The sequence below is a fragment of the Salmo trutta genome, chromosome 16 (assembly GCF_901001165.1).
Source record: "Salmo trutta chromosome 16, fSalTru1.1, whole genome shotgun sequence".
Classification (NCBI taxonomy): Eukaryota; Metazoa; Chordata; class Actinopteri; order Salmoniformes; family Salmonidae; genus Salmo; species Salmo trutta.
The window spans coordinates 3,084,215-3,098,581 of record NC_042972.1 but is presented as its reverse complement, the minus strand read 5'-3'; the positions used below and the strand labels follow the sequence as shown (position 1 = coordinate 3,098,581).

At 41.3% G+C, this 14,367-nt stretch overlaps 1 protein-coding gene across 1 annotated transcript; it reads right to left on the bottom strand.

Moving 5' to 3' along the window:
• Positions 1 to 3,692: 3,692 nt before the first annotated feature.
• Positions 3,693 to 14,147, bottom strand: LOC115149950 (uncharacterized). The gene is made up of 2 exons (XM_029692783.1): positions 14,077 to 14,147; positions 3,693 to 6,410 (listed from the first exon to the last, which is right to left on the bottom strand). The coding sequence occupies exon 2, from the start codon at positions 6,349 to 6,351 to the stop codon at positions 5,419 to 5,421; it is 933 nt and encodes a 310-aa protein (XP_029548643.1). The 5' UTR covers positions 6,352 to 6,410; positions 14,077 to 14,147; the 3' UTR covers positions 3,693 to 5,418.
• Between the last annotated feature and the right edge of the window lie 220 nt (positions 14,148 to 14,367).

Below are 14,367 nucleotides of genomic sequence, written 5' to 3'. Positions count from 1 at the left end.
CGATTTGACATTTTAGTCATTTAGAAGACTCTCTCATTCTCAGCGACTTCCAGTAGCGAGCGCCTACATTTATGATTTTTTCTCTCTCTCCTCGAAACCCACAACCCATTGCAAGCGCCATGCTTTACCAACTGAGCCACATGGGATGCTATGAGAAAAAGATTCTTACATTTTTTTATGTATTTTTTTGTTGAAAAGTTGTGCTCACTGGACTATTAGGGGTGGGGGAGGAGCAATTGGTTTCTTAGCCTGGGTATCAGTTTGTTTCTGATCTCATGATAATAGCGTAGGTAAAAGCACCAACAGATCAAGATCAGGCTAGCCTGTTTCTTGTTTTACCCTCTTGACTTCAGTTAGTACATAGAATTTTTCTCAACAACTTCCGAGAATTCCACCTCAACTTCCCTTTACAGCCTCCAACCTCCTCAGAGCATAACAACCCCCCTCCACTCCACTTCCACAAAGCAGCACACCCATCCCCCACAGAACAGAGGGAAGAAAAGCAGAGAGGGAGGCGAGCTGCAGTGTTAACAGGAGCAGCATGAAAATGGTTTAATATGAATGGATTAAAAAAATTTCATCATCTTTGTCGACTGACTGCTGGGTTGAAGAAAAAAAAAAATCATATTAAACCAATGAAATTGTAAACAAAAAGACAAATATTTTTGGCATAATCAGATATTTAAAAAATCAAAAAGGTTAAAAATAAAAGCCTTTGAGGCCATTGCAGCAAAATATTTCTAACAGCCAGTGTTAACAAAATAGTGACGAAAGCCTCTAGCAACAAGACAAAGAAATGTGACTGAAATATCTCCCCAAAAATCTGTTTGGATTATTATTATTATCCACCATCTTGTTTTTAATGGCAGCATGACATTTTCACAGTTGTTGGTACTCTATGTGCGGTGAACTGGGACAACGGAAAGACGAAAATAACCAAAAAATCTGACTTTATATACAGGACAAGAGAACGGCAAAACCAGGGCAGTCAGCTATAAAAAAAAAGGGTCTTTAATGTCGAAACAAGTCCACCAGTCAGCAAGTCACTGCAAAGCTCAGGCTACACTGGATATCTACATTGGACTTCAGCTACAGGATTTTAGTGAGAATGTAAACCCATAGGCATACAGTAGCCACATTAAACTGGATGCACCCAAATGACACCAGGGCACTACCTAGGGAATAGGGCCCCGGTCTAAAGTAGGGCACTACCTAGGGAACAGGGCCCCGGTCAAGAGTAGGGCACTACCTAGGGAATAGGGCCCTGGTCTAAAGTAGGGCACTACCTAGGGAATAGGGCCCTGGTCTAAAGTAGGGCACTACCTAGGGAATAGGGCCCCGGTCTAGAGTAGGGCACTACCTAGGGAATAGGGCCCCGGTCAAGAGTAGGGCACTACCTAGGGAATAGGGCCCCGGTCTAGAGTAGGGCACTACCTAGGGAATAGGGCCCCGGTCTAGAGTAGGGCACTACCTAGGGAATAGGGCCCCGGTCTAAAGTAGGGCACTACCTAGGGAATAGGGCCCCGGTCTAAAGTAGGGCACTACCTAGGGAATAGGGCTCTGGTCTAGAGTAGGGCACTACCTAGGGAATAGGGCCCCGGCCTAAAGTAGGTCACTACCTAGGGAATAGGGCCCCGGTCTAAAGTAGGGCACTACCTAGGGAATAGGGCCCCGGTCTAAAGTAGGGCACTACCTAGGGAATAGGGTACCATTTGGGCCACACACACACACCACTGCTAAATGAGAAAATGGAGGCTGGCCCGTGACCACTGCTTATCCTTGGCAGTTCCCGCTCAGTAAACACAGCCAATTTCCACCATTTGCTCCCAGGGCCTTATCAGCCTATAGCTCCAGCCTGCCAGGGTCCAGTTAAGCTTGGTTTCACCAGCTGTGTTAGACTGCTAAGTAAACCTAGATCAAAAACACAGAAGGCTCTGTGGATCTAGTTTTGGGACAAAGCCTAGTTCATTGGTTCCATTGTACTGGGATAACTAAATAACACAGTTCAAGTATTTAAAATATTTGACATTTAACAAAAATGTATTAGTCTGAAATAGCCACTTCTCACTAAGATTGCCTAGAGATGTTAAGAAAATAGTCTCTGCTTGGCCTTTTACTGAAATGTAAAAGTTGGAAACATGTCACGTCTCGACCGCTACCTCTGGGAGGTTGCCCACGACACTTGCCTCCCTTCCAAGCAGGGCAGTGTAAACACGATTGTCTCGTTGAGCCGTAATGGCAGAGCAATGTTTTTGAAACAACTGAAATGTCTAAGCATTTTCCTTACATTAGGGGACTTGTTTTGAGTTTTACCTGAAATTGACATTGTAGCTTTAAGGGAATCTCAGAACATGGCATTTTGTTGCAATTTGATCCCCCCCGTGTAATGATTTGCATGATATTGATAAAATGAAGCATGGTTTGCTCTTGAAATGCAAATCAAACTACGGGCTAATGTTGGCTAACATTAGCTAACTAGCTAGTAAATTCGTATGTGAGGAGAATGTAGATATTTTGTTTAGCTTGCTACCTAGCTCTGTATAATATGAATAACACTGCATGATAACGTTACTGTACTTTTATATTTGTACGAAGGTGTTAAAGTACATTTTTGCTACGCTGAAGTTACTTGAAGAAAACGTAAATTAGCTAACGTTAGCCATCTAGTAGCTGTGCCACTTCAGCTGTCTTGTAGCTAACTTAGTGTATGGATGAAAAAAAAGAAACCATTTAAAAATGTCTGCATGTGAATTGATGCAATTTTCAAGAGTGTAATATGGTTTTGTTACATAAATCAAAAGTGTAATATTGTAGATGCATGAAAAGTGCTACTGTGATATTTGCAGTACATTTAAGCTACGAAGCAAGAACATCACCTAAACCTTCTCTTGGCCCGGAATATTCCATCGCTAATGTAAATTCAAATGCTTTACGTACATTTTACATTCCGTCCCGATGCCCCTCTTCCAATTTTAGTTAATCTGAATAAGCTTAAAGTCAAATAGTGGTGTCCAGACTACGCCACATCGTTGGGGTACATCTCATTCAAACACCTCCTGGAAAATTAAATTAGTCAAAATCAAATCGAATTTATTTATATAGCCCTTCTTACATCAGCTGATATCTCAAAGTGCTGTACAGAAACCCAGCCAAAAAAACCCAAACAGCAAGTAATGCAGGTGTAGAAGCACGGTGGCTAGGAAAAACTCCCTAGGAAAAACTCCCTAGAAAGGCCAAAACCTAGGAAGAAACCTAGAGAGGAACCAGGCTATGAGGGGTGGCCAGTCCTCTTCTGGCTGTGCCGGGTGGAGATTATAGCAGCACATGGCCTAGATGTTGTTGGCTTTTTCATAGCCGATCTTTGAGAGTGTCTCTACCGCTCCTAAAGATAAGATATTTTATTAAACCATTTCAAAAAAATTATCCAATAGACTCCAAAATCAACAAACTGCAAGAATTGGACACATCTGTTAGGATACAAAATAAATAGTTGGTTGAGAACCTGCATAAATTAATCACTACCATGTGACTCTAGACTTTATCCTAATGTATACCTTAACGTAAAAAAAAATGGCCATTCTGGGTCCTTCGGGGCAAAGATGTGGAGCCCTGCAAACTCAGGTCTGCCATTTTAAAGTAACTAATTGTGTTTTTGCATTGCATAAACTAGGCTTTATAAAAAAAGACAGCTATGCTCATCTCATGATTTTATTTCATACCGGTACAATGAAATCAAGATTAATAGTAAGGGCCGAAAAAGACATGTTACAGCCATACCAATCTGTTCTTATTGTATTTCTGAATGCCTTCAGCAAATCACAATGACTGTTTGGTCCCTGGCTTGAACACAACCATTCAGTAATATTTACGGTATTTTCAACATATGGCAACAAATTATCCATTTAAAAAAGGCCCTGATTTTGGGCTACAACATGATGATTCAAGCGATTTGAACAAAAACTCTTCACTTTCCCTTACGATAAACCTGACAAAAATCCTTCAACTTAACCAATTCCTTAATTAAATTAGACTTGTAGTTTTTGCCTGATTTTTTTTTGTTGCAACTTCTGGGATGGTGAAATTGGCAACTAAAACGATGCACCAATTAAATCCAGAGTGAGGCGGGATGAAGGGGCAGCTATCCAATCAGAACAGTGAATCGTATCATGTGGCCTAACATCCCGGGTTGTGCTGTAACTGTAAAAAGACAGCAAGAGAACCAACGACATGTTTGGCACAACAACAAAAAAACACTAAGAGAGGTTAAACCAACATGAAGAGCGAGTCTCAAATGGGACCCTATTCCCTATACTAGTGTAAAGGGAATAGGGTGCTGTTTTGGACGTAACCGATAACAGTCCCTGTGAAGTACCCTTGATTGACTGTGCCACTAAAATACAACGTGTCTAACTTAAAATAACTGATGAAGAAGCTCATCATAAACCAGTCAACTGAACTAATGAAAGATCGCAAAACACTGTGGCAACTTCTACACAAAACGGACAGATTTAGTTTACTATGCACTTTCACCGATTACCAGTTAGCGCCGATGGGCAGTTTGCACCCGATCTACGACAGAGTCAAAGCTAATATCTGTTCGAGTTTCCTTTTTCAAACGTCTGGCGTCGGGATTTTTTTTTTAGCAAATTCAAGGTAAAAAAATAAAAATACAAAAAAGAAATACAAGAATAGGGTGGTTTCAAATTCTTTACTCAGAGAAAATAAAAATCAGTCACTACAAAAAAAATGTAAGACATTATTTTAGGTTTAATGAAAAGAATAAGGCCGTTTTAACTCTGCCCTGCAAAATGGAATTGTTAAGATTTAAGTGCTTACATTCAGCAAACATTTTGAGGCTGTCGAAAGTTCAAACTCTATAAAAGAGGAAACACAAAAGTAGATTAAAGGGATAATGATTAGGTTGCCCATTTACACAATTTCAGGGGACCAAATTGTTTTAATTTGTCATGTAGACTGTACCTAAGAGTAAAAATGTAATTTTTTTTTTATTCTCGCAACAAAAAAATAATATTTATTCTACAATGCGCCGTGACACTGCTTACCAAGTTTCAGTCCATCCTCAGTGTACAAAACAGAAGCTGGTAAAAAAAAAAAAAAAAAAAACATTTTTAAAGTTACATTCTGACCAGCAATGTCTATGCTTGAGTGTCTGAAAGCTGCACCGTGTAGAACTTCTGATCAACGTTAGTCCCTTCAGTCTTGTTGACGCGGTAGTCATGACATCATCCCGTCACTGCTCAATACAAGGAACGTATTTTACTGTAGTCAGTTAGACGATGCCGTCCTGATGTTTTCTTCTGGCTTCAACAGTAAAGAAAGACCTCTGGACTTAGCTAAGCCTCGTTGCAAAAATGGACCCCTTGGGCTAAACCAAGAAGATCTCTGGAGATATCATCATCATTCACGCTGGTATTCAGCTAGAGTTTCATACAGCGGGCGTATCTGTATCACAGGGGATAGGTTCACCTGCAGGATCCGTTGGGCCTTCCTCCTCAGTTCCTCAACCGTGACGCAATCGTCCACTTTGATCACCTTCCACCGCAAACTGTTCTCGTCCAGCCGACACTCCTCCTGACGGCTCATCATCCACAGAGATTGTTCGTCCGTCCAGGACCGTCTGTGGTTTGACACATCAGTCTTGTAGTTGTAAACTCCTCGACCGTTCTGATAGATCACGGGGACAGAATCTCCGATAAGGGCTCTGTTCCATTCCGGACATGAGGCATGGTACCTTTGACCAACCAAGGCCACAGCTTTAGGTGTTCTACCGGCGTTCGGCGATGGCAGTAACGGTATTCCTGAAAGTGTTGGAGGTTGAGAGTGAATCTGCATTCTCGCAGTGTGACCTCTCATTAAACCTGTAATGTTCGTTAGTTTCAGGTACTGCTGCTGCACCTGGGAAGGTTGAATAGTCAGAATCGGAGGTCTGGAAAAAACAGATCTCTTGTGAGATTCTGATGCACTTGCACTACTCCACGATGCGTAATTGTTAGACTCCTTTTTCTTCTTCTTATTATTATTATTCTTCCGTCCCCTCTTCTTGCCTGGCCTTGGACCCTTGCTGGCCATGTCCATAGGGCACATCTCTGCCGGGAGGGTTTTTGCTGTACACGACCTGTAGCCGTACACATCTTTGCTCCGTAGCACTTTGGGCTTATGGCCCTCTTCCTTAAGTCCTTGCAGAAAGGATACCAGTTCCTCAGTGTCTGAAAGATCTTTCGACATAGGGTTGAGGATCTGTAATGCCTCGAAAAGGACAGTCTGTCCCGCTGAGGCTATTCTGGACCAGGAGTTGATGGCCTTCTCCACAACCGGTTCTGTGTAATTCATGACATCTGCCTTCAGGTGAAACCATTGAGAGCTCCTGAAGTCAAGTCTTTCTCTTCACCCTGTTGAGAGAAAGCAGAGAGTAGCAGTTTCCAACAAATAAAACAAGACCAACTAAAAAATAAAAATAAACATTGCATGCTTACTGATGTAACGGATGGTAAGGGTCCCTAACGGGATCAATTCTATGGGGGGGTGGGACTCTGATTTAGACTTCTAAATTCAGATGCATAAGCTGCAGCAATATGGACTGCATCTGCACAGACATCTTGGCAATAAGCTTGGAAAGCGGAGACAACACATCACAAAAGTTAAAATGGAGGCTAAACATTAGCGGAGACGTCAATTTCGGTGGCTGCATTACGTTCGCTTGTTAAGAGTGGTGCATTAGCTAACTAGCTGTAAATAAGTGAATTGTTTCACCCCACAGCCAAGTTAGCACTAAATGAATTTACAGTTAGTTAGCAACCGCACTTACACTCTTTTGCAAGCTACCATAACATTTGTTTCAATTAGTGTGTTTTCAGAAATTAGTAAGTGTCGTATTATCCAAAATATTTAGCTAGGTGAAAAACTGCCGTGTTGCTTAACAGTTATTTTCGATAGAGAGGGGCATTAATTGGTCTAGCCTAAACTGGGGCAAAGGGATGACTTTGGACATTGATCCTCCCCTACCAGAGGGGGCGCTACTGTACTGATACTCCACAAAGAACGTACAAAAATTATGAAGTTTCACAAATCAAAAATGGTTAAGCTTTGTTGATTCTTGTGATTTACAGCGAAGCACGCACTGCAGTCACTAGATTCATATTGTATAGCCTTACACTTTGAGCGACTGAAAATCGGTAGGCTACATTTTAATGGAAGGTGATAAGAGGAGACAATGTGCGATTTGAGCATTACTGACGAGACATTTTACAACCAGAGCTGAGAAAGTTACGTTTATTTAAATCTCGATAATCAAATCAGTGGAGGGACACTCTCGGAAGCCAGCTTTGACAAAGTGTTTCCCAAAAGAATGAACTCTACATTTATCAATATAAAACTGCTCTAAGAAATATGCACTAGCGTTATAAATCTGTTAAAGAAGTTAGCAAGGGGCCTCCGGAGTGGCGCAGCGGCCTAAGGCACTGCATCGCAGTGCTTGAGGCGTCACTACAGTCCTGGGTTCGATCCCAGGCTGGCTCATCGCACTCTAGCGACTCCTTGTTTTATTTAACCAGGCAAGTCAGTTAAGAACAAATTCTTATTTTTAATGACGGCCTAGGAACAGTGGGTTAACTGCCTTGTTCAGGGGCAGAACGACAGACTTTTACCTTGTCAGCTCAGGGATTCAATCTTGCAACCTTTCGGTTACTAGTCCAACGCTGCCGCCAGGTAGCCTAGTGGCGGTGGTGACTGTAAAAACACCTTCGAGCCATGTGCTTTTTGTCTGTGAGCAAAAATTCTGACATTTAATTTTTTTGCTGATATGGGTGCGAACACATTCAAGCAGCATATTAAACTGGGATATTGTTGTAGGGTACACCGGCAAGTGCAAGAATATTTGCCAGGGCATACGTGATTCATTTCAGGAAACTACGCGCATGTCGCGCGTTACTACTTCACAGGAGCGCCATTTGAGCGTACTTTTTAGTTTAGTTTTTCAAAATGCATTTTTTTTGTGCAAAAATGCCTTCTGGAACATGTGAACTTTCATGTGCCTTAATAACAAACTTGTATGTCATCTGTAAATATGAATACAATAGTTAAATTATGAGCCTAAGCAATGGAAAAAGTGAGAGCAACCTTCCCGCTAGCCATGATTGGCTGAGATGTGCTGGACATGCCGACAGATGAGTTCAGATTGGTCTGCCATGTGGCACGCGTCTGTCTATAATATGAGCTGGTAATCCTTTAACTAAAAAAAAAAATCCCTTTTCTTCCCCAATTTTGTGGTATCTAATTGGTAGTTAGTCTTGTCCCATAGCTGCAACTCCCATACGGACTCGGGAGAAGCGAAGGTAGAGAGCCATGCGTATTCAGAAACACAACCCCGCCAAGCCGCACTTCTTCTTGACACAATATCCGCTTAAACCGGAAGCCAGCCGCATCAATGTGTCGGAGGAAACACTGGCAACCGCGTCAGTGTGCATGCGCCCGGCCCGGCACAGGAGTCGTTAGAGCGCGATGGGACAAAGACATCCCGGCCAAACCCTCCCCTAACAACGCTGGGCCAATTGTGCGCCGCACCATGGGTCTCCCGGTTGTGGCAGAGCCTGGACTCGAACTAGGATCTCTAGTGGCACAGCTAGCACTGCGATGCAGTGCCTTAGACCACTGCGCCACTCGGGAGGCCCTGTGAAGGTAATCCTTTCGAACGTAGCTTTTTTTTAACGATATCATGTAGTAGAAATGCTTAAGTGTTGCTCTACACTTCCTGGAGGACCGAGTTTTTAAATCAACAGAACTAGAGTATGAAGCTATGGAGATGGAGAAAATTCTTTGCTTTGAAAAGACAACACAGAAGGCTGTCGTATAAAACAGCTGTCTCCGCATTACATCTTTAAACTAAGGGCAACCGTGGCATCCGTGACAGAGGGAGAAGCGTCCATCCATGTATACGGGTAAGAGAGTCTAGCTAGCTACATTTTCAGATATTACATGTTTCTAAATTGTCAGAAAGTCATTTTCATTTCAAGTTAAAGTGTACTGTTACCTAGCTAGCTGGCTAGCTAGCTAACATTACATGTATTATTTGTGTAGTAATATTATTCGTATCTCAGAGCCATTTGCATTGCTAGTTAAATCCTAATGTTAGCTAGCTAACATTGAACCTGGTTGGTAAGCTACCTACAGATGCATGCAGGGTAGTAACATTATGAGTTGGTATTATGGTTCATTGTTCCGCTGCATGTCTAAACAAAAAAGACTCCACTATGCAAGTAACTATATCAATAGAATGTTTGATGCCACTGCGACTGTCGATAGACGTAGCTGGTAAATCTACTCTGATTTTAGAGCACTCTCGCCTGAGTGCGCAGAATAAGTGATGAGTTTACGAACGCTCAACACCCGCAGAATATGGCTGGTGTCAGCAAACGTCGGCAAAAAAGCGTAATTAAATTGTTTCCAGCAGCACAGTCACCAACACTCTGGATAACATGAAAACAGCCTAACCAGCTCTGCTAGGACGAGTAAAATGGTCAGAGTGAGGTGTTCTCCCATTTGTGTCTGGAAGTAGCTAGCAAGCTAGCCAACATTAGCCAGTTAAGTTACAAGTTCATCAACTTTCAAAGCAGAATTACTTTCTCATTGTACTTCAACTGTAGTGTATGATATACCATTTTCCAGCTCAGAGTCTCTACTTCTATCCAATGTAAAAAAATTAAAGAAATAAAAAAAATTGCTACACAAGACCGAATCGAGCCGGTCGGTCACATATTATTTGAATTCTAAATCGTATTATTTCACATGGAGGAGATGTGGGAAGCTTAAAGGCTTGCAGCCATTTTAAACTAGCTAGCAAGCTTCTAGAGGAGTAGCCTACAGCCAATTTTCAGCCACAAAACAAGGTAATGTAAAGCAAACCTACATTTTCATTACATGTAGCCACTGTTCAAATATGCAGTTGGTTTTCTTTGATATTAGCTAACAGTGGTGATGTTCTCACCACAAAATGGGAGGACAACATTAGAATCTCTGCTATCGTACCCTTGTGAATGCTGCTATTCGGGGGTCCAGGATCACATGGACCGGCGAGGGCATCATGTTGCCAAAAGACGACCGTTGCTTTAAACAATCGGACTCCACCCAAGCGCACACATGGTAAATGACAGAGTGATCTGTGCATCGGCCTTAAAGGCCTTCAGAATAGGAGCAGAAGCTGTTTACGCTTGTGTGCCTCTCTCCCTCAAGCCAAGTGGCTTTGGTTGGCTACGTAGCTAAGAGCCTTCCTCCATGTTAGCTCACGTTAGCTTAGCAAACGATGAGTACGTTTACATGCACACTAATAATTCAATATTAAACTGATTATGGCACAAGGCAGAGTATGGCATTACTCAAACACCTTAAATCGGCATATGGTCATAATCTAAGTAAGCATACGGTGATTAAAACGCCAGGTTTTCTGAGCAAGCTGTCACATTACTCAGACATGTAAACAGCTTAAGAGGAGTTCCAGTAGTGTATTTGATCTGCACATGGGTAACGCAAGCTTCCCTCTTACGTGCGAATGAAATGAGTTCGGGAAAAAAAAAAAAAAACTAAAGTATTAATTTTACGGTTTTCACATACAAACTTTATGTTCAAACTCAGAACTAAATAGTCTTCGCAAAAATAACACGGTCACTGTCAAAACGTTTTAAACAAAACTATTATATTAACCTGACTATCCACAATAATGCTCGACGTCAACGTTTTTACAGAGCTTGCCTGTTGATTTTTGCACCTTATCCTCAATCTCAATTTTTCTTTTTTAATTCTCACAGCTGAAGCGCTTTTTGGACTGCCAGTGTTTTGACGCCAAACGTCCAATTGAAATGAATTTGCTCGTTAGTCTGAAACACCTGTTATTACTCTGAGGAAAAGGAACAGCACATTAGCACAGGGATGCAGTCGGCGTGCCCCATGACAGTCGAACAGTGATAATTAGAAATGTTGTTGTAGTAATGAAGTAATATAACTCGGTAGTTTCCATGGAAAGTAAAGACTAATTTATTCCATATGTACTTACGCAAGAATGCAATTAGCTTGATAAAATTGTGATCCTACGTGTCGAGTTACAAATTGTGGGGCTGCACACTATAGCTACGCAGGATAGCTATTTTGTGTAGCTAACAAACTTTTGTACATCGCTCTGTTCCATACTTGCAGGTCAACTGTAATATGAAATACCATTGTAACGCACAATTTGTCCCCTTTCCAGCTAAATCAATGATGAGACCCTCACGCTGCCAGTCTCTGCATGATTGAAGAAGGCAATGGAGTCCTATCTGGGTCTTTTTCAAAATGGCGGGCGGAGAAGCAAAAGCTACTGAGTGATAGTGAAAGGGGGAGATGTGTGGGGAAACGGCTTTTTCACCCGATTTGTCCAACTTATCACCTCTAAAATGTAAATAAAACACTAACTCTAAAAATAGTTTATATAATGTCTCATTACATACCTATTTGAAGGTTCGTGTCTAATGTTAATAGTGTTTTTAGGGCTAAATTTATCTTCAGAAGTTAACTGCGGCTGTTACGGCTTTTGAGAGTCATGATGGCTCGCAGTGACGACGCCCCAAAAAATTAACAATTGATTAAATTAACTATTGATATACTCACGAGTAATTCACTTTACACTCACCATTGATCACTTCTTGTTTTTAAATCTGCGCCTGGTGGAAATTGTGTACGGCACAGAATGAGTTGCATAATTGTTTAAAGTACGTTACATCGTGACACATCGCACTTTAACGTACAGCGTCAGAGGGGGTCTTTTTTTTCAACTTTTCTCCAATACTATTGGACCATTACCATGTCAATTAACGCTGAATAGAAACTTAGTTGACACCCTGCTTTTTGATGCCAACACAGTTGCTACAGTCCCATTCGTTTTCATTGCAGCCTCGTTTGAATGCCGCGGTCGCCCAAATTTACAGAGTTTATTAACCTGTCTGGGCTAGGGGGCAGTATTTGCACGGCCGGATAAAAAACGTACCCGATTTAAACTGGTTACTATTCTTGCCCAGAAACGAGAATATGCATATAATTAGTAGATTTGGATAGAAAACACTCTAAAGTTTCTAAAACTGTTTGAATGGTGTCTGTGAGTATAACAGAACTCATATGGCAGGCCAAAACCTGAGAAGATTCCATACAGGAAGTGCCCTGTCTGACAATTTGTTGACCTTCTGTTGCATCTCTATCGAAAATACAGCATCTGTGCTGTAACGTGACATTTTCTAAGGCTTCCATTGGCTCTCTAAAGCCGCCAGAAAGTGGAATGGGGTGTCTGCTGTCTCTGGGCAAAGTACAGCAGCTCTGTGAGTGGTCAGCCTGGGGACAGTGAGACAGATGCGCGTTCAAGAGACTACTCCATTTTTTTCTTTCAGCCTTTGAATGAATACAACGTTGCCCGGTTGGAATATTATCGCTATTTTACGAGAAAATTAGATTTTAAACAGCATTTGACATGCTTCTAAGTACGGTAATGGAATATTTTGAATTTTTTTGTCACGAAATGCGCTCGCGCGTCACCCTTCGGATAGTGACCTGAACGCACGAGCAAAACGGAGCTATTTGAATATAACTATGGATTATTTGGAACCAAAACAACATTTGTTGTTGAAGTAGAAGTCCTGGGAGTGCATTCTGACAAAGAACAGCAAAGGTAATACAATTTTTCTAATAGTAATTCTGAGTTTAATGAGCCCCAAACTTGGTGGGTGTCAAAATAGCTAGCCGTGATGGCCGAGCTATGTACTCAGAATATTGCAAAATGTGCTTTCGCCGAAAAGCTATTTTAAAATCTGACACCGTGATTGCATTAAGGAGTTTTGTATCTATAATTCTTTAAATAATTGTTATGTATTTTGTGAAAGTTTATCATGAGTAATTTAGTAAATTCACCGGAAGCTTTCGGTGGGTATGCCAGTTCTGAACATCACATGCTAATGTAAAAAGCTGGTTTTTGATATATGAACTTGATTGAACAAAACATGCATGTATTGTATAACAATGTCCTAGGAGTGTCATCTGATGAAGATCAAAGGCTAGTGCTGCATTTAGCTGTGGTTTTGGTTTTTATGACATATATGCTTGTTTGGAAAATGGCTGTGTGATTATTTTTGGCTGGGTACTCTCCTGAAATAATCTAATTTTTTGCTTTCACTGTAAAGCCTTTTGAAATCGGACAACGTGGTTAGATTAACGAGTCTTATCTTTAAAATGGTGTAAAATAGTCATATGTTTGAGAAATTTAAGTTATAGCATTTTTGGGGTATTTGTATTTCGCGCCACGCGATTCCACTGGCTGTTGACCTAGGTGAGCAAAACCTAGCCCAGGGAGGTTAACGGAGATAGCTAACGTTAGTTAGCGTGTGTAGTTTGTTGCGTTTTGCGTAGGTTTTAAATTTGGCTTAAAACATAACACATTAGCCTACTGTTCTTAGAAGTAACAAGTCATCTGTATTACTTTTTACAACTAATGACCCAAACACTGGTAGCGCCCCTTGTGGTAGGGAGGAACAAATTCAGACAGCCAATCGTCTGTTCTCAAATCCCCCCCCCCAAAAAAAAAAAAATATTATTCCGAATTTCTCTTAGTGTCAGGTGCCCTTTCTTGAGTGGGTATAAACATTTTTGGTTAGTCCCATTTCAAAGCTAGACAGTGTGGTTTTAGATTTCATTGAAATATGACCAAATAATCTTACTAAGAAAACAAAGGGGATTACATTGAGTTACAAAACAATGAAAATCACATTTATTTTCCAAATAAAACCTCAGTAATACGACGTAAATTCGACTTCACACAAAGCTAGCTAGCGTCTTTAACCGGGCCACTATACCACACTTCCCTCCCACAGTTAGCCAGCCACAGTTTGCTATGCTATTTATGATGTTTCCTAAAACGCTTTCTCTGCGTTCAACGATAAAGTTGGCGCCGAAATATTTTGAGGGGAAATGTCATTAGTTGAAGCACACGACAGCGACCGAGAAATACAAACAAGCAACAACAACAACAAAAAATCCAAAATGAAACGTTACCTTTCTACGGTCCTAGGCAACCATCATTCGGTCTAGTTACAACTGAAGTGTAGATTAAAATGGCCGCAACAACAGTGGTGCGAATTGACAGTCAGTTAAAAAAAAAAGGCGGGGCTTTAGAAGGGGAGAAGAAGAAAAAAAACAGGAAACCGGGTGGAATGAAAACCCATATAAGGAAGAAGGGGCGTTTTATGAACGTTCCATTCGGTTCCGTTCCCATTTAGGCTTGATTTGAGTTCCGATTCTAGTATAATTTTCTCCGCGTTTCTCCTCCCTATCTAAGTCATCGTT

Excerpts from the sequence above, each read along its gene's own strand:
- LOC115149950 (XM_029692783.1), bottom strand. The coding sequence starts at position 6,351 with ATGAATTACACAGAACCGGTTGTGGAGAAGGCCATCAACTCCTGGTCC.